The sequence below is a fragment of the Pan paniscus genome, chromosome 5 (assembly GCF_029289425.2).
Source record: "Pan paniscus chromosome 5, NHGRI_mPanPan1-v2.0_pri, whole genome shotgun sequence".
NCBI classification, from domain to species: domain Eukaryota; kingdom Metazoa; phylum Chordata; class Mammalia; order Primates; family Hominidae; genus Pan; species Pan paniscus.
In genome coordinates, this window is record NC_073254.2 from 136,887,864 (window position 1) to 136,909,802 (window position 21,939).

At 35.5% G+C, this 21,939-nt stretch overlaps 1 protein-coding gene across 1 annotated transcript in view; it reads left to right on the forward strand.

Moving 5' to 3' along the window:
* The first annotated feature begins 3,846 nt into the window (after positions 1-3,846).
* The window catches only part of RFX6 (regulatory factor X6), a 54,929-nt gene continuing 36,836 nt past the window's right edge, over positions 3,847-21,939 (forward strand). Inside the window, exons 1-6 of the mRNA XM_003827580.6 lie at positions 3,847-4,103; positions 4,402-4,558; positions 7,134-7,257; positions 8,956-9,017; positions 20,597-20,674; positions 21,780-21,807. Coding sequence (XP_003827628.3) covers positions 3,881-4,103; positions 4,402-4,558; positions 7,134-7,257; positions 8,956-9,017; positions 20,597-20,674; positions 21,780-21,807 — 672 coding nt within the window. The 5' untranslated portion in view covers positions 3,847-3,880. The remainder of the gene's footprint in view (positions 4,104-4,401; positions 4,559-7,133; positions 7,258-8,955; positions 9,018-20,596; positions 20,675-21,779; positions 21,808-21,939) is intronic.

A 21,939-nucleotide genomic window follows, 5' to 3' on the forward strand; every position in this document is an offset into this window, starting at 1 on the left:
TTAAATCTTTTACATGTTTTTAAATTGGGCTATTGTCTTTTGATTGTTGAGTTGTAAGAGTTCTTTATATATTCTGATGGACGATTTTAAAATATTTGTCCATTGTGTGTTGTCTTTTCGTTTTCTTGATAGTGTTTTTTGATGCACACATTTTGGTGGAGTTCAGTTTATCTACCTTTTATCTTTTATTGCTTGTACTTTTTGTACCACATTCAATAAACCTTTGCCTAATCCCAGGTGATAAAGACTTAAGGCAAGGTTTTAGTCCAAGAGTTGTACAGTTTTAGCTCTTATATTTAGATCTTTGAACCATTTTTATTTTTGTATATAGTGTGAAGTAGGGTTCCAAACTCATTCTTTTAGATGTGGTTATATAATTGAAAAGGCTATATATCTTTTTCCACTGAATGGTGTTAGTACCTTTATCAAAAAACGGTATTTATTGCTTCGTGTATTTTGGGGCTCTGTTGTTAGGTTCATAACCTCACTTTACTTTTATTTGAAAGAAAAAAAATGAAATTCATTAACAGAAAGCAAAGTACTTGCTGTATTTATAAAATAATTTTGGTGAACAGAAAAACAAATTAGGAGAGACATGAACTTTCACAGAAGAAAATTTCATAGTATACGATCACTCCAGATAATACTATGCCCAGAAATAATCTAGGCAAGGAGATGTTCCTCAAAATTCTTCTGCAATGAAAGAGAGAAATTTTTTTTCCCTTGCTTATGTGAACTAAAAAAGATCTAAAGTTTCAGAATAAAAAGATTAGATATGTTTTATTGAAGGCTTACTCTGTTTCAGGCACTGGACTAGTTTCTTCTTTATAATGTTTCATCTGATGCTTATATTAACTCTATAATGTGATGTCTTATGTCAGCAGGACTTGAGTCAAGTATTTTTCTACAAAAGCAATTTAAAGAAAGTGTTGCCAGGAGAAACAGGAAAGGGAGTAGGGGTAGCAGGACAGAGGAGGGCAAGAAGCCAACACGGATGGGATTTTAGGAATGGTCTAGTGGGAGATGGTTTCAGTCCGATCCCATAGAGGAGCTCTGGTTGTAAGTTGTACCTCAGATTTATCCAACATGAGATCAAGGTTCTCAACCATCAGTCATTGGCTAAGTGCTACTCAGGGGCACCTAGGCTCTATCTGCCTATGGGCAATGGTGGTCTGGTAGCTAAGGGCAGTTCCTCCAAAGAAAAGTCCCAGGAGCTCTCAGGTGGTGGTCTTGGGGTTGGTATTGGAAACCAAAGGAGGCAAAAACGGGGTGAGGGGTGCTCAGAAAATGTGGAAGAAATCCAAGGGGATCTGAGCAGAACACCCACAAAATCTACTATAGATATGTACTATTTTTTTCCAATTTTGAGAGAAGGAAACAGGCACAGAAAGGTTAAATGCCCAGAAGCACAAAGAGAATGAGTGCAAATGTACCTGACTCCAAATTCCTTTTCCTTTCCCCTTTACTCTTGTGCCTCCAGTCATGAAGACACTGTAATTTGGGAACTTCAAAGAATCTTCTTTCAGACATCATGTGTTTTTTTTTTTTTTCCTTAAAACAGAATAAACTTTTTCAGGTTTTTTTACTTACAGTCTGTTAAACCGTAAGCAGAAATTTTTACATTAGCGTATTCATGGGCATTTTTCTCCCTGGGAGACAGTTGATAGCTTACAAAAATTTCTTAAAGAGTATATAAAAAATAAAAATCTTACAAATCACTATTTTAAAAGATCATTCTCCATTTTTACCTATTTTCCTGCCTAGAGCTGCTTTTCTAAAACACTAGTCTCATGAGCTCAGATTAGTTATAATAATTACAAATAGCAAATTTAGAATATTGACAGCTTTTCCCCTCCTCTGCTTTCACCACATACCATACGTTTGAGAAGAACTGGCATTTATTCTTCTTTAAACGTTTGGTATAAATCACTCATGAAGCTATCTCGTCTTGTGCTTTCTTTATGTTGGAAGTTTTTTTATTACTGATTAAATTTATTTACCTGCTATAGGCCTATTTAGACTTCCTATTTTTGAATAGAAGCACAAATAACTTTCACATTATTTTGTTAGGCAAACAGATTTACTTAAAATTAAGGCAAAAAGTTCACTTAGGGCCTTAACTGATCGTGGTTTTTGTTTCCAATGATCTGTTCAATTGGATAATTGCCAGATTTTCACGTAGTGTCTGTATGACTTACACACACACACACACACACACACAAACACATTATCATATGGTTAGTATTTTAAAAAAGAAATTCCAGTAATTTTCCTGAACATTTTTCTTCTTATCATTTCATATAAGTAGACACAGTTAATCACTGGGACTCCCTTTACAGAATGAATCTGAGGGTATCTCTGTAAAGAGGCAACATTCTAAACTTTAGTACTGTACATACAGCTAAGCCCTCTGGTCTGAGCAGGCTCTGAGGCTTTCGGAGGACTGGGTAGAGAAAACTGGCAAAGTTGTCCTGAGGCAGTGGAGGGGTATACCCACTTTAGGAGTGTGGAGGGGTGGGTAGCCCCATCCTGGATCTAGCTGCTGGAGGTACCAGATAAGGTGAAAACCTTTGACAAAGAGTTGCTGCCTTTCCCAACAAGTGGTACTAAAAATGGGGAGATTCAAATCTACTCATAACTTTAGCTGCTTTTGCTGTATTACTTAGACTGTATCGCTCCTTCCCATAATTCACCCTTCAGCCACCCACCACCTTGGATCCCATTTTGTTTGTTCTATGTTAAATTTCAATGTAATGTAGTTTAATATTGTCAAAGTCGAAGGCTGATTTCTCTCTCTAATGCTGCAAGAGAAGATGACATGCTGTAGGTTGTGATGAGGCAATGTGATCCAAAGCAGAATCCTTGCTTTTGTTGGAGAGCACTGGACATATAAAGACACTGGGCGTATTTGTCAAAAGAACAGAAGGTGGAAGGAAAGGAAGATGATCTGGCAGTCAGGTAACACCAATCCCAAGTCTCCACTGACCGCTCCCATCTAAAGAGAGCACAGATTATAGTTTGCCCCCATGAGATTGCCATTTTGGGTTGGAAGATGGTCGCAATTTCATTTTTCACTTAAGCAAACGTCCGTTGCCGTACTGCTAGGTATGAGATGAGTAATCGTCAGGGACGCGTTTAAATTACAAAATAACGGTAAATGGGAGAGAAAGAATCTTTCCTCGGTGTTGAGGCCAGATCCTCCAGGGCTGGGAGACCCAGGAGTGCGGGCCACTGTGCACCCTCGAGCAAAGCAGTGTGTGACGAGATGGGATCTTCCCTCAAATGCTGAGAAGAGCCCTCGCCAATCCCTCGGAAGGTTCCCAGAATAAAAAGCCCGGTCCCTGCTGTGCAAAGACTGAGCGGTACTCCGGCGTACTTTTTCCCTGTCCCAGGCGTGCAGAGTCCACGCCGCGCGGCCAGGTGCCCCAATAGTGTACCTGAAAGTAGGGATGGGGCCAGTTACAGCTGCACTTTCCCTGCAGAAGACAGTGAGCCTTCCCGGGATCTTTCTGGGAGCTCTGAGTGTGAAAACGGTCCTCCGGCCAGCGCAGGTTGAGAGAACGGGAGGGAGGGGGAAGCTGTGAGCGCCCAGGGCGTGACGGGCGCAGGTGAGAAAGTGAGTTTCGCGGAAGCATCGGCCGGGACCGCAGACAGGTGGAGAAACGGAGTCCCACCGCGGCCCACCGCGGCTCCCGGGCGGCCTGGGTTGTACCTGTGCGCGGCGTCCTTTCTCCGCTGAGCCAGGGCACACCGGAGCCTGCGGCCTCCTTCCCCGCCCCTGCGGCCCCCGGTCCCAGCCCCGCCCCGCCCCGCCCCGGGCTGGGGCTCCGCTGGGGAACCGGCCGAGCGGCGCGCGCGGAGGTGTCCGGCGGCCAGGAGGATGGCCAAGGTCCCGGAGCTGGAAGACACCTTCCTGCAGGCGCAGCCTGCGCCCCAACTGTCCCCGGGGATCCAGGAAGACTGCTGTGTGCAGCTCCTGGGCAAGGGCTTGCTAGTCTATCCGGAAGAAACAGTGTACCTGGCGGCCGAAGGGCAGCCCGGGGGCGAGCAGGGCGGCGGGGAGAAAGGCGAAGACCCGGAGCTGCCGGGGGCAGTGAAATCAGGTGAGTGCTCTGCCGCATCCGGAGCTGGGAAGGGGACGAGGACGTATTCTAAGAAGGGCACCCAATAGTAATAATGCATCCCGAACAAACATAAGGCAGATGTAGAATGTTCTGTCCAAATCTTTGTATTTCCTCAGTAAAATGTCAAGTAGAGACTTGACATTTTGCATAGCCCCCCTTTCCTCCCCTCCGCCCCCCACCCCAGTAGGCTACTACTTTGAAGTTAAGGTACACTTAAAGGCGACTTAGTTGATTTTATATTCTGTTTTTCTTTATCATCCCTTCAACTGGCAATCAGAAATGCACTTAAACAATGGTAACTTTTCCTCTGAAGAAGAGGATGCCGACAACCACGACAGCAAAACCAAAGCAGCGGATCAATACCTGTCTCAGAAGAAAACCATCACGCAGATTGTGAAGGATAAAAAGAAGCAGACACAGCTCACGCTGCAGTGGTGAGACTCGCCCGCAGGGTACACTGAAGCACCTGTTGACGTTTTAACAGCCAGCGTCTTCAGGATCTTTGATTTTCACAATTTACTTCTTCCTCAGACTTTTTGGGAAAGTTTAAAAAACCAATTAGAATTTAACCCAGAATTTTTTTCACTGAATTTTTAGTATAGAGACTTATACAAGTACTGATGAAGGATTTGCAATACAAATGAAAACCACATTACGTTGTTCCTTATTGACTAAAACCATATTTTCTTCAAATGTAAGCATTAATGAACGTTTTTATGACTTACTGGCTTAATATGCAATCAGTTCAGTCCTTACATATTTGTTGTTTGATAGTTTTTGAGATTATAAAATATGATTCTTAAAAACAACTTAAAATGAGGAAGGATCTTAACACTGCCTTTATTCATGAGGGCAAATTAAAAATAGTGTATACTCTATAAGATGAAATGTGTTTGAAGTAGAAGACATAGAAAAAATCGGTTCTCTGTACTAACTTAAATAGAAGTTCAACTATTTTTATAGCATCTATCATATATGATTTATAATAATAAAATATTACAAATTGGATTTTGTGGAAAATCTTTTAAAACCAAGAATTTATCAGTAGGATTTCCACATAGAGTGAACATTTTGTAATATCTATCTAAAAGAAAGACGGCTCTAAAGTAAAAGCATTATATTAAACTTTCCTACATAGTAGGAAGAAATAGGAGCATAAATTTCCTCACAAATTCCAAGTAAAAAACAAACTAATAAAAAGGACTATATATTTACTGATTAGTTACATAACCTAATTTTATGTAAAGTATGATCTAAGGAGCCTTAGAAAAATACAAGATAAAGAACTAGTAAATTTTATTTTTATTATTTATTTAAAGATTAAATTACAATTTACATATAGTAGTTTTTTTGTGATTATATGCTTGAACCTTTTCAAATATTTGAAATATAAGCCAAATATTCATCTAAAGTTGGAGTTTAACTATTGAAGTTGATGTCGTGGTTACTAGTTAAGAATATACTAGAGCAGTTAAGTAATTGAGTTAAATATCTGGGATATTTAGGATACAACTATTTGCAGCAGGATAACTGGGGCAAAAGTGTTTTGATTTCAGATATATTATTGAGCTGTTTCGAATGATTACTGCATTTTTTCCATTTAAATTGAGTGTGTGGAAATATATGTTTCTTTTATGAATAAATGTATACATAAATATATATAAGTTAAGATCAAAGAAAAAAGTTGTACCCCAAATGAACATCATACTTATGTCTAGGATGATTCAATATTTTGAAGACAAAGACAATGCCGACTACAACAGTATCAAAATAGCAAGATGAAATGTGAACATTGTGTACATGTAATTAAAATATAATTTTTAAATAGATAAACTAGAACTGAAAATCAAAGTGAAAAAGCTGGCTGATTAATTCCAGTTTTCACTATCAACTAGTATGTCAGCTGATTTTATGTACATATATTGATTTCATATTTTGAAACACTAGATCTTAGTTTTTGGTCTTTTTTTGTTCTTCATTAAAAAAATGAGTGATATTTTACCTGTTCAGGGAATACTTTCTTTAGCCTTTATCTTGTACACATTAGGATATTTTAAATGAAATCTTTGAAGGGTTTCATCCAATTTTAATCTGCAGACTCTATATTGCATCGTTTCTGTATTATAATAAATATTATCTTACTATACATAAAATTGGTATAAGTAAACTTTAGTCAAAATCACCTACTGAACTGTTAGGAAAACTGGGAATGGAATCTAAAAGTTTAATTTCTACATTGCTGTTTAGAAAGTTGTAACACAAATATGTATTTATTACATTTATATAAGTTATGCTTAGTTACAAATTAAATGGAATTACTCCAAATTTTCAAAGGTTATATAGTTATTTTTATAATATAAAGTTGAAGGTATATATGTTATGTTTGGAGATATCTATAGAGAATTACATTATCTTTTAAGTGTATAGGATGTTTTAGATAATTATAGTACGGATGACAGTAGTAAAAAGTATAGGAATAGAAATATATCAGTGTCATTTCAGACTTAAGTAAAATGAGTTTATCCTCATGTGTTTTGCAAATAAATGCATCATTGTCCTTCCCTAATTATTCAGGGCTGAGAAATAGGTTTTGAATGAAAGTGAGAGAATGTAAGCATTTGCCAACCTGAAGCTTGACAGCCCTTTAGTACTAAGAATGTTTTAAAAAATACCCATCATCTTCAATTTCACCATTCATATTTATATGTCACAGAGCAAATCATGATGAACCATGAGGTTTATATAGAAGACCTAATATTTGTGATGTGGACCAGGCATGGTTTTATGTTAGCCATGATATTTTAACTGTACTAGCAGATTTTTCACTGGGGTTTTGTACTTCTAACATTAATCCTTATAATTTGATTTTTAAAAAATATCCAGAATAAACGAATGTCTACTCATTACCTCATTTATAGAGTCCATATTCAAAATGGGTAATAAGTCAATGAGAAAGTTGAAGGAAAAGGAAATAAAATATTTGACCTAATTTTTGTTCCTTTTTCTTAGGCTTGAAGAGAATTACATTGTATGTGAAGGAGTTTGCTTACCACGGTGCATTCTTTATGCACACTACTTAGATTTCTGTAGGAAAGAGAAATTAGAGCCAGCCTGTGCGGCCACCTTTGGAAAGGTAAATGACACATATTGGCTATAGTGACTTATAACTAAAGTCATGTCAGGTAGATAGCATGAAAACGAATTCATCTGTGCAAGTTCTCTTAGAGAATATTGAGACATTTGTTTTGCAGGCATAAATTGTCTTAAGGACTCTGTTTGGAATTGCTATATGTTTATAACTTGATTTTGAATATTAGAACCCTAACTATTAGAAGATCTAATGTGAATTTAAAGCAAGCTTTGTTTAAGCAGTAGCATTTGCCTTCAAAGAGGGATGCATTAAAGTGTATAGTATGGCCTGTGTTAAGAAGCAAAATTAAGTGGAGGTGACAAGTCTCTTGCTAATGCAATTAGTGGTTAGTGGTTATCCATACTATTTAGCTAGTCCAAATACATGAGTTTTTAATAGGTTTTAAAATGTATTAAAAGTTCTCCTAATTCTCCATTTCACTCTATGTTTACATTCCAAATCCCAAGATTTTATGATGGGATGGGTTAGAATTCTCTCATTTAAAAATATTTCTTTCTACCCAACCTGTGTGGTTAGGATGGGAATCTATATAACTGACATTATTATGCTTATATATAGAGAGAGAGACATCACTTTGAGAATCAATATGAATCTCTTAAGAAAGCCTTGTTCTTTAAGATTCATGTCATGCTGTGTTTGAGAACCTAGGATATCCCAGAAAAACTTTAGGAAGCTTGGGTCTCAAATATTGTATCTTATACAAATTGAAATCCAGATTCTAACCTGTAGAGGGACTCATTGTCCAGAAAATAATGAATACTATAGTCCAGCTTCTCATTTAAAAAATAATGTTATTTATTTCAAAAACCTATCTATTTACAGAGAGAGTGTGATATTATACATTGTAATCAGGTAACCTAGGTTCTAGCCTAGACTGGACTAATTTATTGTGAGACCTTCTGAAAAGCACTTAATCTCTTTAAAAATCTGTTTACTCATTCTATTAAATGAGGAGTTTGGATAAGACAACTTCTAATATCCATATTAACATTACCATTTTGTGAGTCTACCTTATGGGAATAATTCTTAACTGTTTGGCAGTCATGAAGCACCTTGAAAACCTGGTAAAACTATAGAGCCAGCCCCCAAGAAATTAATACATACGTAGTTTGCCATGGAGCTCTTTAAAGTTCATGTATGGATCTTCAAAGATTGAGGTTAAAATTGTTTTATGTAGAAGACTTTAAAAAAATGTTTAATCAGATCCTAATTTTAGCAAATTTAGAGAAAGGAACATACAAAACAAAAAATTTATAACATTATAATGTAGATACAGTAAGGCAGAGAAAGTTTTATATGTCCTTTGGGGTTGGGAATAGATTTTTAATTGTGGGTAAATCTCTGTATGGAATTATATGAAGAGACCCAAATCTTCTCACTCCATACATAAATAAAGTAATAATTGCTTTGGTAGTACCATCAAGCAAAAGCAGATATTGGTATGATCTGCCTTAGAAATCAAGACAAGGTCAGTAGAGCACTTCAATCAAAAAAGTACCTCCCTGCCTCTGCTGATGTATTGCTTATCAATATGTGTAAGTTATTACTTTTTCCAGACTAAGTATTCACTCACAGTTCATTCAGAGTTCAACATTTACTTTCCCCAAGTAATTGGCTATGAGTGGCTTGCATTAGGACCATATACTTTCTAAAGCCTAAAGTAATCATCTTTCTTTTTAGACAATTCGCCAGAAGTTTCCCCTCCTAACAACAAGGCGGCTTGGAACAAGAGGCCATTCAAAGTAAGATACCAGTGAACATATTCAGGTTCTGCTCTTGTGCATGAAGATTGACACAGATGTAAAATAAGTATTGTCTTTGTCAGTACAAAGAGAACCAGGTATTCTCTTGATGAAGCAGACTTTTATCAACTGTGAGAACTGAAAAAAAAAGTAGATTTTAGAATAATGTTTAAAAAGCAAATTTTACATATGAAAATAATAATGTATTATTATTTCTGCTGAAATAATTTAAATGAGTCATTTTCATAATCTTAAAGCTGTTACTGAAGGCACCAGTGTTATGAGGAGGAATGCAACGCTCCCAAAGAGCAAGGCCCAAACCAGGGGGTAAAGAGCTTTGAGTAGGAAGGAAGTGCCTTAGCATGCTTCAGGTTCTTCCTCTAGTTTTCTTTCTGAGACAATAATTTCTTGATATCTCCTTCTTTTCTCTTTAAGACAAATGACATGCACAGATGACCTGTTTGGTCATCTCTTAAGGTAAATATAAACATAAACTAAGCTGTCACACATTCCCCCTCTTTATGTCTTTAAATTTTCCTCTCTGTTGTGGCAGTCTCTGGAGAACTCCCAGGTACAGTTTCTCATTCAACAGCTATTTTCTATGCGTACTGTGTTTTCAGTTTCTCCTTTCCTTCTGCCTATGAGCATGTCCAGATCTCCTTTATGCTGAGAAAGAAAAAAGTTCCAACCTTCATGATTGCTCTAGTATTTCCCCCTTTGAGTTGTTGCTTCCCTTACCACTGATCACATCCCTCTGACCTAGTCCATTTCTCTACCTGGGCAAAAATCCAATGGCTGGTTTTTACTGTTACTCATCTTCCTTGGCTCCTGCTTAGCATTTGAACCAACTGATAATGCCCTCTTAAAATAAATACAGAAAACTACCTCTATAGCTTCTCTGTCACAGTACTATCTAGGCCCTCTTCCCTCTTCTACCACTCCTTTTCTGGCTTGTCCACTGCCTCCTTCTGCCCTGACATCACATCCAGCACTGATCAATGAAAGTATAATGTGGCCACATATTTAATTCAAAAATTTCTGGAAGCCACGTTTAAAAAGTAAAAAGGAACAAGTGAAATTAGTTTTAATGTTTTATGTAATCCAATTTATCCAAAACATTATTATCTCACTATGGAATCAATATAAAAATTATTAATCGGATATTTTACATTCTTCTTTTCATACTACGTTTTTGAAATCTAGTGTGTATTTTACACTTACATCACATCTCAGTTTAGACTAGCCACATTTCCTGTGCTTACCCCCACATATGGCCAGTGGCTTTATTGCTTTATTGGATAGCTCAGCTTTAGACACTTGCAAAAACATAGGTCCTACTTTTTGAATTCTTTTGAATATAACTCTCCTCATTGCTACTTTCATAGCCTGGCCTTGACTCTGTCTTTCTTGTCCATTCATGCAATTTTTCCAAACTGACCTTTTAAAGTTGAGATTCAATCATATCTCTTCCATGTTCAAAACCTCCACTGGCTCATAATTTCTACTATTAACAACAAAATTTCCTCAACTTGACATTCAAGGTCCATCATGATTTAGTCCAAGTTCGTTTTACTATGTCACCTATTTCTTACTTTCTAGCATGTAGTCTATGTGCTCACCAAATAATCATCCCAGTAACCTTTGATTCACTCCAACTGCCAGTCTTCTGTTTAAGTTTATGCTGTCTTCCCCTGGAGAATGCCTTTTCCCATATATGTGTGTTGAAATTTTACCCATTTGAACGAATGTCTCTTGAACTTCTTCCTTTAGATCTTTTTTTAGTCCATTGATTTATTGTAGGCCCGTTCTCTGCACCCTGTGGCAGTTTGCTGGTACCTATCTTAATGTGAAATTAACTTATCTCCTCCTCTAAACAGATAATACATATTTTGAGGACAGAAACTTTGTCTCATTCACTTTTATATTCTTTCTGTTGGTCGATATATAATAGATTATCAATTAATACTTATTTAATTTATTACAATTAATGTTAACATTATTGTGGCCTGGAAAGAATAAATAAAGTGCCAGATTCAAAAAGGCAAAATAGGTCCCTTCCTTCTAACCAAGTCAACTTTATTTCAAAGTTTGATCAGTTTAACTGACTGATTTCTACTGAATTTGATACCTACTGAATTGTGTAGGTTGAGGAAAGATCAGATAGTGTTTAAAGTAAATAGATAGGGGGAAAAGAGGCAGAGCAATGAAGAGAAACCCTCTTGACAGGATCTACAAGAGGGTGGGCTGGCAGGCTGCAGGGAAAGTCAATTAATCTTTGAAGGAGGCTTTAGGATTAGGGATGAATCATTAACCATGTCCATTGTGTCACAGTGGGGCTCTAGTACTTAGGTTGATGTAACAACATGGGGTGACTTCGGGCAATTTATTTGAATCCAAGAGCCATAGATGTGCCCAACAGCAAGGCATTAACAATTTGAATTTTTTTCTGCTGTGCTGATATGCCATTTTATTTTTGTGACATGACTTTTTTGATATGTTTATATCATAGAGAAAAATTAATTTTCCATATTTAAACTACATGTGGTAAAAAATAGCAAAATGTAGTTTGTATATCTTGTAAATAGTAATTTTTTTGACATAATTATTATTAGCTAGGTATGTTTCTGCCTTTATTTCCAAGAAATATCCTTAGCTTTTATCTTGGAAGATAGACTATCAAAAGGCAGTATAGCCTAATGGTTAGGGACATAGGCTTTAAAGTTGGACAACTTTAAACATGAATCTGATGTTTCCATGTATAGCTGTGACACCAGCTTTCCAGCTAGTGATTTATTGTAAGGTTATTCAGCTTTTCACCAGTAAAGTGGGTATACAATATCTTATAGGATTGTTGTGAGAGTTAAATGAGATAAAGTATAGGAATGAATATAGTAGTGAATATGCTTTCAACCCCACTATCCTTAATAATAAAAAATTAATGACTCAATATAAAATATCTGCAATACAATTAAAAGTTATTTACTGAGTATTACACACACACACAGATACATGTACTCATCTCTAATCCTTGCAATAATGATAGAAGATAGGAATTACTGTATTACAAATGAGGAAATTGCATTTCAAAGGTTATTGGCTTGCCCAAGGCCACATAGATAATACATAATAACAATGCTGGCATTTGAATCGAAGTATATCTGACTCTAAAGTTTATGTTTTATCTGCTAGTAAAAGTAGGGAAGCCTACTACTTTTTTTCCAATGTCAATCGTATCAACAAATAATTGTTCAATTGAATGTTTGATTTTTGACATGTAAGTTTTATTAATTTTTTTTTAACAGATCTAACAGTTCTTAAACTTTATTAACATATTAGATTCTTCTTCAGAGAACAAACAACACTTTACCATGCCACAATTGTAAGGCATTTAATTTAGAGGTATTTGTGTTTTATATAACAGCAAATTTGTAGCACAAACACAATTTTATTTTCTGCCTTTTAATTTTGGTCCTAAACATGTCTCTGTTATATATTATCTTTGCAAACATTTCTAATGGCTATTATTTCATAAACTTACATTTTATAAAAATATTTTTATGTTTCTATGGAAATATGAACAACTGAATGAAAGACAGAAATATAAAGTAAGTACACCTTAGAAAATCAGGGAATCATAATTTCTCCCAATTTTACCAGTAATTTTGCAAAACATTTTATTGTTATTGTAGTGTTTAATACAGTACTTTTAGCATAGTATTACTAAATATTTATTGAATTATTTAAAAAATATAAATAAATGTGATATTTATTTTAACTTCCTTGGATTGCATACTAATACATACAAACATTGTGAAACTGTTCTGATGATGATTATTTAAAAAATGAGTTCTCAGTTTGGCCAAATTATTATAGGATAGCTAGAGTATGTCCAGTCATCTCACTGGGGACTATCAGAATTTATTTTAGATTATGATTGACTCAAAAGTTTCTCCTGTACTCTGGGCATGAGATAGCACCCTCTTTTTAAAAATTGTTCTTAGATGTCTTTGAGGTTCATGAAGCAATGTCACTCTCTAAATTTTACTGGTCCCTATATAAAACCCAAAGTTTGGAAAACACTAATCTATGTGACAAAGAGATGATTAGTAGGGCCTAAAAATCATGAATGAATGTGGTGTCTATTTTCAAGTTCTATTTTCCTAAGTTTTGAAATAACTGGCTGTTAATTACAGTAATGTCTTCACAGCTCTCACATTTGTGCATGTGCTACTTCTTTCCCTCACTGAAAAGTGAAAGATGAAAAAGTTTGACTGTATAAAATGAGCCCAAAATTTATTCAATTAAATGGAAGAGATAAAATATTTACAACAGATATATTAAAACAAAAAAAATAGGCTGGATGTGGTGGCTCACACCTGTAATCCCAGCACTTTGGGAGGCTGAGACAGGAGGATCATGAGGTCAAGAGATTGAGACCATCCTGGCCAACATGGTGAAACCCTGTCTTTACTAAAAATACAAAAATTAGCTGGGCGTGGTGGTGTGCACCTGTAGTCCCAGCTACTCAGGAAGCTGAGGCAGGAGAATCACTTGAACCTGAGAGGTGGAGGTTGCAGTGAGCTGAGATCGCACCACTGCACTCCAGCCTGGCGACCGAGCGAGACTCCATCTCAAAACATAACAAAACAAAACAAAAATAAAAAAATAATAAAACAAAAAAATCTAAACAGGATCACTGTGTAGGGCCAGATATCATCCACTGTCAAAATTAGGAACAATTAAAAATGGAGTAATTTGTTTTCAGTGTCAAGTTCAACATTCCACATGAGAGGCCACTGCTGCTGATGGTTATGGAAAAAAAAAATCTCCAAAGATGAACATGAGGGGTCAGGAAGCGTCACTCTAGGGCACCTAACAAGTGTGCTTTGGGGACAAAGCCAGTCAATTTGCAGGTCCATTAGCAGCTCAGCTCTCTATCCAGTTCCTTCACACTTACCATCCCCTGCCAGCCAAGAAAACCAGCAACCCCAGCGGCAGACACTGTACATTCCCAATACCAAGATAAAAATTGACTTTACTTTCATGTTTCTTCTTTTCTTCCCTTTAGTTTTACTACCAATTCCAAAAAGTATACACCTGGTTTTATTATCTGTGATATTTTTTAATTGAGGTTTTGAATAAATAAAAAATGAAACAAAGTTCTATAAGGATAATAATGAAGAATAATTCTTGCATATTTTATGGTTATGAATACATTGAGAATAATCAGTCCATTCCTACTGACATGGATGTACAAAGCGTGATGCTAAAGAGTTTTTGAGATGCAAAGAATTGTAAAACAGGGTACCTGCTGGCAAAGAACTTTCGCTATTCATCTTAATTATTTAATAAGCATTTTACTGAGGGTCCCGTTGCTAACTAGGCCCTCGGGTACAATGATAAGCAAAAACCTTGTATCCTACCCTTGCTCAGAATGGCTTGGCTAAGTAAAGGAGAACATAATTGAGCCCACAAATAGATTTTACACACATGGTAGACTGTTTGATTTTAAGTTACATTTTAATTTTTTGTAGACTTTGATCAGCCAAATCTTGGTTTTCAGACATGATGGACAAAAGCTATTATCTTATTTATTAGTAGTGATTTAGTGGGTTAATAAAACTGATATGGCAGCTGCTCTTATCATAGCAAGTTATTGCAAGTCCCTGAACAGCTTAATCCCATCATTTCCTTATCAGTTATCATTTGTGTAGTGTAAACTAACATCAGGGCTACTAGCTCAGTGGGAACATATGTTTCAGGAATTCTATATAAAGACTGAAATGGAAAAGAAGAAATATAGATGCAAGTACAAATTGCTCAGCAAATGAAGAAAAGTATTAGGCACAAAGTAAATATTTTAGTAGTAAAAAAGAACAGCAATAATTTCATTTGTCATATTAAAAGTCTGTTATATTTTATAACATGTTCACATTAAAATGTGGTTACAAGCATTAATTATTCTCCTTTTTTCATAAATTTTAAATCAGATCTGTCATTTGACATAAGATTGAGGAAAGTTGCTAATAAATGAACACAATTTTCTTAGATAATCATAGAAGCTGCTTTCATGACACATTTTCTTGAAGACATTAGCTAATCATCCCCAGGATTTTTGAGCATTTATCATATATCTTCTTTAATAGAAATGGATAATAATCATATAGGGAGAAGGAACTGTGAAATGTTTGGGTATCTTTATTCAGAGTAACCTACAGGATAAGCATCAGGTAGTGTTATATAAATTTAAACAACTATTTCTTCCACAGTGAGACAAACATCACTTTTTATTTAACATACACCAGCATATATTCTTGTTATATTACAGTATGCATGGTAAATACTCCCTAGCAAGATTTATTTTAGGGTCGTCTATTAACCACAAAATAATGCTATAAAATATTGCAAGTGAGATGAAAAATTTATGTACACTTTGCATGAACTCTCTCTCCCCAGTTTTATGAGGTTTATCTTTAGTGACTAGGAAGACAGAAAGCTGCTCATTTATTATCTCTTCTCTGTTCTCAGAGACACTAAATCACTCAGATGGCAACATGTACCTAGTTAGACTAAAAGGAAGATTAAAGGGGAAAGGTTATTTTGTTGGCTCCAGAAGAAACTGGGTATGAAATGTGCTAAAGCATTACAGTGGTCATTGCAAAATACGGAGGTTTGTATTGCTAGCAACAGTCTTTCCACCAAAGTACACCAATTTCATGCCCTTTATATATATTGTTTACGTATGCAACTTTTGTTCAATCTCAGTGTTTTACTGATGACCTGGAAATGCAGTGTCAGAAGGTGGTTATTGAAAACTATCAGCTTTAAGAAAATTTGTTTTATTGTTTTCTAAATTCCTAGAAGAACACATTGATTTAACCAGTAAATGTATGAGGATTTTTCTTCGTACTAATTTTTAATGAGGAATACAGTGAAGGGAAAGATAAAATTCTCATCCTCGAAATCTTAGGGTTTAGTATGGGAGGTAAGCCATGTATACAAATGCCAATGATACAAGGACAAAGCTGTATAGGGTAAATGACCAAGGGAGGAGTTCAGGGGAGTTCAGGAGTTTTGCCTGAGATATCAGGCAAAGCTTCATGTGTTAAAATATGCCTTAAACTATGATTAAGAAACGAGGACCTGATGGAAGAAGGGTATTCCCAATGGAGAGTTCAAAAAACCAAAGGTACCACCGTGGCTATGGCAAGCTATTTATGAAGAGCAAGTCATCCTGATAGTAATAGTCAAGTTTCTACAGTACCTGTGACAGGGTTAAAGGAGTTAGTAGACTTCCTTACATCATGTTAGATAAGAGATTCTTTAATTTCTATCAAATTTTAAATTGTGGTGATATGTTTAAGTATATGATATTATATGAAATCTCTTATTGGCAAATGTTTTTATGGTTTTGTGACACATTGTTATTTTTAATTTTTCAAGTTATTCATTCATTTATCTAATAAATGTTTATTAATTTCCTGTTACAGGGAGCTTACATTCTGGGAGTTTATATATGAAATGTCAAATATGAAACATCCAGATCAGTGGTGTGGGTCTTAATAATTCATGTTAGTTATCTATGCTTCCATTACTCCTGCCAAACAAGAATAAAGAGTGTGTGTGTGTGAATGCAGACATATTTGAACTGTATTTCACTAGAACTTTCTAATTGTAAATAAAATTGCAACACAAAAGAGAGATATCTTTTGCATCTTGAGTGTGGAGGCAATATGGTTTGTGGAATCATGGGTTTAAATTTTGCCTTCAAACCCATAACATTTTTAAACAAATCACATAATTTTTGAATGTCTGTTTTGGAATGGGGATAATACTCTACTTGCCGGCTGCTGTGAAAATTTGAGATCATGTACACATACAATTCTTTGCATGTAATAGATGCTCAAAAATGGTAATTATTTCTATCATGACTCACTATCACCTGCTTCAATGGTAGCAAATATTAATTTGGTATTACAATTCTCTGTTTGCATTATTTGTTCCCTCACAAGACTGTTAACTCCTCCAGAGACTCTCCTCTACCTCTCTTTCAATCCTCAGCACATGGCACACAGTGAGCACTGAATACATGTAGGAAAAAAAAGAGTGTACTCTTTCACTGGTTCTCTATCTCCTGGCATGTATATAAGATTGTATGATAGAATATGCTCAGCTACATCAACATATCTAAAATCTAAGGCATTGCTAATAAGAAAAGGACATGCCATTTCTCTCTTGTAGAGCTGAGTGTAGCTGACCAAGTCATTTTCTTCAGGTGTCAGTTTGTGTATGGGTTTATAGTGTTATTTACATTTGACTTATACATAAAATACATATATTAATTAAAAAGCATGTTTTTTTGAGTATATATAAAATAGTTACTTTTGGAATGTAAATATTTTGGATGTAGGTAGAGGCATTAAATATTTCTATTTGTAAAGATATTCTGTCCTAATGACTGGGGACGGGAATAAGGGGGCCAAATAATATAATCATTTATAACAATAAGAAACAAATAAATTGCATAATAAAACATTCTATCCTTAAAAGTCGTAAGAAAAAAGTTACACATCTGTATTAGTTAGAATTTATTTAGTCTTAAAATGTAGCAATTTTTAAAAAATGTGAATATCAAATGGTTTTAAAAACTGCAAGTAAAATGTACCTCAGTGCTGGTCAGTGTAGTCACTTTTCCATGACAGCAGGCATCAGAAGGCCATAGACTATGGAGGAATTTGGAAACATGGATATTCCTGATCAGATTTTCAATGTCTGTTTTGTTCATCATTGTACTGACAACTAGCACAGTGGTCAGGGCACAGTATCTGCTCTAATATTTTTTGAACTAATGGTCATCCCTTTGACTTGTCTTGTGATTTTTGTGTACCACCTGTGAAGACAGTGTAGTTTGTTCTCAATCTGCATGGCAAACCATTTTACCACACTGAAAAGAGGATTAGAGTTGAGAAACAAGAAAATTGAAGTTATAGTAAAAGAAGTTTATCAATTTTTAAGCCAACGTTTAACATGTATTTCTTTAGCAAGTGGCTAAAATGTAGTATTTAAACTATAAAGCTTATAGATCAAACAGCAAGCTTTGCAAAAAGAACATGAAATTACAACATCTTTCCATTCTAATGGATCTCTGTTTTCAAACATTATTTGATTTATTTCTTCTAATATGTAAACATTTCTTTTGATATCTTAGTTCTAAAATCTAACACATGAAATATTAGTAATTATTTCAGACTCTGGCTTATTAACTAATTCTACTAATATATGTGACTATCATCTAAATCTGCTAATTTTTTCACAGTTTTAAATATTTCTCTTACCTATATCTATTAATATAGCTCCTTTGGTAAAGTCTTTATGACTTAAGTAAGCTTCTTTCTTTTCGTTTCTAATTAGAGACATACTCAGTTTAGTATTTTGAAGTTTCTATTAAGTTTTCCATTTCCTTCATTTCTCCCTTTGTTCCATTATACCTTAGAGGTTCTTTTTTTAATCTACCATAGGATTTCTTTTTCTGTACTGTAAAAATGAGCAGTTATGATGGTCCTTTTTTCAGGTTAACAGACTATAATTGTACGTTTACCAAAATTGAGGACTTGAAAACATCTTCCCAGTCTTCCAGAATCATAAAATATCTTCATTTACCTTGACCACCATATATTATTATTTCCCAAATATGACAACTCTTTCTGAAAACATTAGTTATAATATTTGTTGCTGCTGTTGTTGTTTTGATGTTTAAAAATCCTTTTTCCTTCATCTCAAATGACCTTGAATCAGTAGAGGCAAGTTTGCTGCCACAGTCCTGCCCTTAGCACCTGAGAAGAGAGAAGCCATTTCTGGGCCTCCCACTTTGGGGGGCTCATTCTGGCTGTCATCCAGCTGCTGTCCTCCCATGAGGCAGGGAGTCCATAGCCTGAGTGAATGTGTCCATCCAAAAACCACATCCCACTTCTGGGTCCCTGGGGCCCTGGGGCCCTGGAATTCCCTGTTCAAACTCCCCCAGGCCCACTTCTTGGGCCTGTATTGGGCATGTCCCAAGTCCATCCTCAGAAGGCCACATTGCTTCACTAGTGTTCATAACCCTAGACTGAGGTGTGGTCAGGGGGTAGCTGTTAGTAGGTGATGCAGATGCAGCTGGATCTTGGATGTGCAGTCCAGTTCCCTCACAGTGAACAAAGGAGCCAGAGCTGAAAAATGGGGTAAAAGTGGGTCTTTCCCCACCACCATGTTCCCATATGGAACTCCAGGAGTCTAAGAATGCTAAATTCATATTTACCTACTAGATCATTATGGAGGTAACTTGTCAATGTAAGAGGACAGGAATATTTTTGTTAGCTGTTCATTAGCTCGATTTATAGTTTTCAAATAGCTATTCATATGGTATGTAGGCTTCCATTTGTACTCCTGTCCTGGATCCTGAAAATGCTTAGGAGTGGAACTTCTTGGCCAAGTAGTTCTTTATTGCTGAGGCCAGAGATAGGGCCCTTGATGGATGAACGGAAGATTCATCCATTCAACCAGATGGATGAACTGAGGATTCAGATGGTGGCTCCTCAGTTTAAAGGATCCACTTTAAACTCAGATGGTGGTGCTCGGAAACAACGTTTTAAAATATAATTAGGCTGATGTCCACTGGAAATCCCCTCATTCTCTTTTTTTCATTTCTTTCCTGATCCTAGATGAATGCAAATTGAAGGAGTTGGTAAACAGTAGGTAGTGGTGCTTCATGGGGGGATGGATGGTGGAGAGTGGAGACTGACCACAGAAAGCAGATGCTAGAGGACTCTGACTATCCTCACTAAATGCCCACTATTCCACTAGCATGTGTATAATATTTGTAGTGTTTGTATATGGGTGTGTAATATGTCAAGAGTTTGTGGCTTAGGAGAATAAGCTATAATTTGAGAATCAGTGAGTTGCTATACTTGTATTGTGTCTCATGATCCACTGGCATATTTAAAACAAATTATCTATGGCACTGTTACTTTCCACATGTCATTTTCATTGATTTGCAACATAGCCTTCTCCCCATTGTTGCATGAAATTTTGAAGTGAAAATAGTAGTGAATTGGACTTTTGATTCCTCATGAGGAAAATAATGTGTAAAGGGTCACATGCTTCATACATATTCCCATGTGTGAGATTGGTCTTCCCTACACATATGGTAAAGAAAACCATAGCATTTTCTTGTTCAATTGACTAAATTCATGTTGAATCACTCAATTTGTAAATACATACAGTACATATACTTAGAGCCAAAGCCTACATTTATACATTCTTGGGATTTGGAACCTAATGTTTTAGGGTATGTAAGAGGATTGTCAGTAGGTAATTCTCCTTTTTCAAGCCTAGAGTCAGAAATAACAACAATAAGTAGGAGTAGTGACTATCAAAGAGGGATATAGCACATTAAGATGCTGCCTACCTGAAAAATGTCAGAAAAGAAAGGTCAGAAGGGTTTGCAGTTCTTATTCATGGTTACGTCAGTTATACCTTAGTCTCTTTTTCCCCTCCAAAAATCTCCTTCATTAACACAGAGCTGGTTCCTGTCTTTGCTCTAGGTATCATTACTATGGGATTGGCATCAAAGAGAGCAGTGCATATTACCACTCCGTTTATTCTGGAAAGGGCTTGACAAGGTAGAGTTACACCATCTTCAAGACAAATTCTCTGTGTTTCTTTAAATATGCATGATACCTATTGAATAAAATGATTTCTTAATTTTGCTTATCAATTTAAGCATCAGACCTTAATGTCCGCTTTGTATGAATGATTATATAATCTAGATTACTGGGAAAATTATATAACTTGTCATAATTGGTGAGAAATTAATTGTGAACTAGTGTTCCAGAGAGATGAAGAGGAGAAATCAAGGAAGCAGAATTGCTTTTAAATTAGTATTTACTAATAAAGCAAAGTCTATTTTCAGGTTGGATTCAATAAAATAAAGGCAGTAAATGTAAATGTAACTTTTTTCTGAGACAACCTGTTTTAAAGATCTATGTGCTTGACTAGTACCTTACCAAGATAGAAAGTTTATTGTAATAATCTCTAATCACATATACTTTGACCATCATCTTACCTTATGAAGGTGAAATTACTGACCTGTTTGGGTTTCTATGAAAGGTAAAACATGAATGAAAATAAACAGCACATTGCTCTAAGCCACTGTTAACTATCATGGGGATATTAGTAAGTGAGGTTACATCTAATGAAACCAGTGATAACACATCATTCATTTTTTAAACTGAAACTCTGAATAATTAGATGTGTATCTGAGATTGCTTTATGGCACGATTTACCAAGAATTGCTCTTAGCTCTTAAAAGAAGAAATTATTTTTAAAAGTAAAGTATCTTGTGGAAAAAAAAAGTTTAGTCACTGAGTCATACTAAGATAAATTTAGATATTACAAGGAACATAAGGCTGCTTACTAGCCACCACCCCACTATAAAATGTAAATATAGGCTGGAACACACACAAATGTTTAATAGTGAGTGTCCTTTACTTGTCTCAAATCTCACCTGACTTTTAAAAATATTATTCATTTACTTTTTTTCTAAAGAACTTATTTTGTTTTAGTAAGTTGAGAAAGATGCTTGATTTCTTTAAAAAAAGCAAATTTCTCCAGCTTATTTCTCTAATCATGGTATGAAATTACTGCTTCTTTAGGTTGTCTACATATCATTGAATGCTATAGCTGTAATTTTGTTTGAACTAATGGAAAATGTACTAATTTTTTAAGGTTTTCTGGAAGCAAGCTAAAGAATGAGGTAAGAATTCTTTTCATCTCTATTTTACATCTGCTATAATATGTCTTACAAGCTGAGCAATACATGTTAATTATTCCCTTTGGCAAATGTAGAAATAAATGTTATTTATTAGGAATTCCTTGACGAAGGACT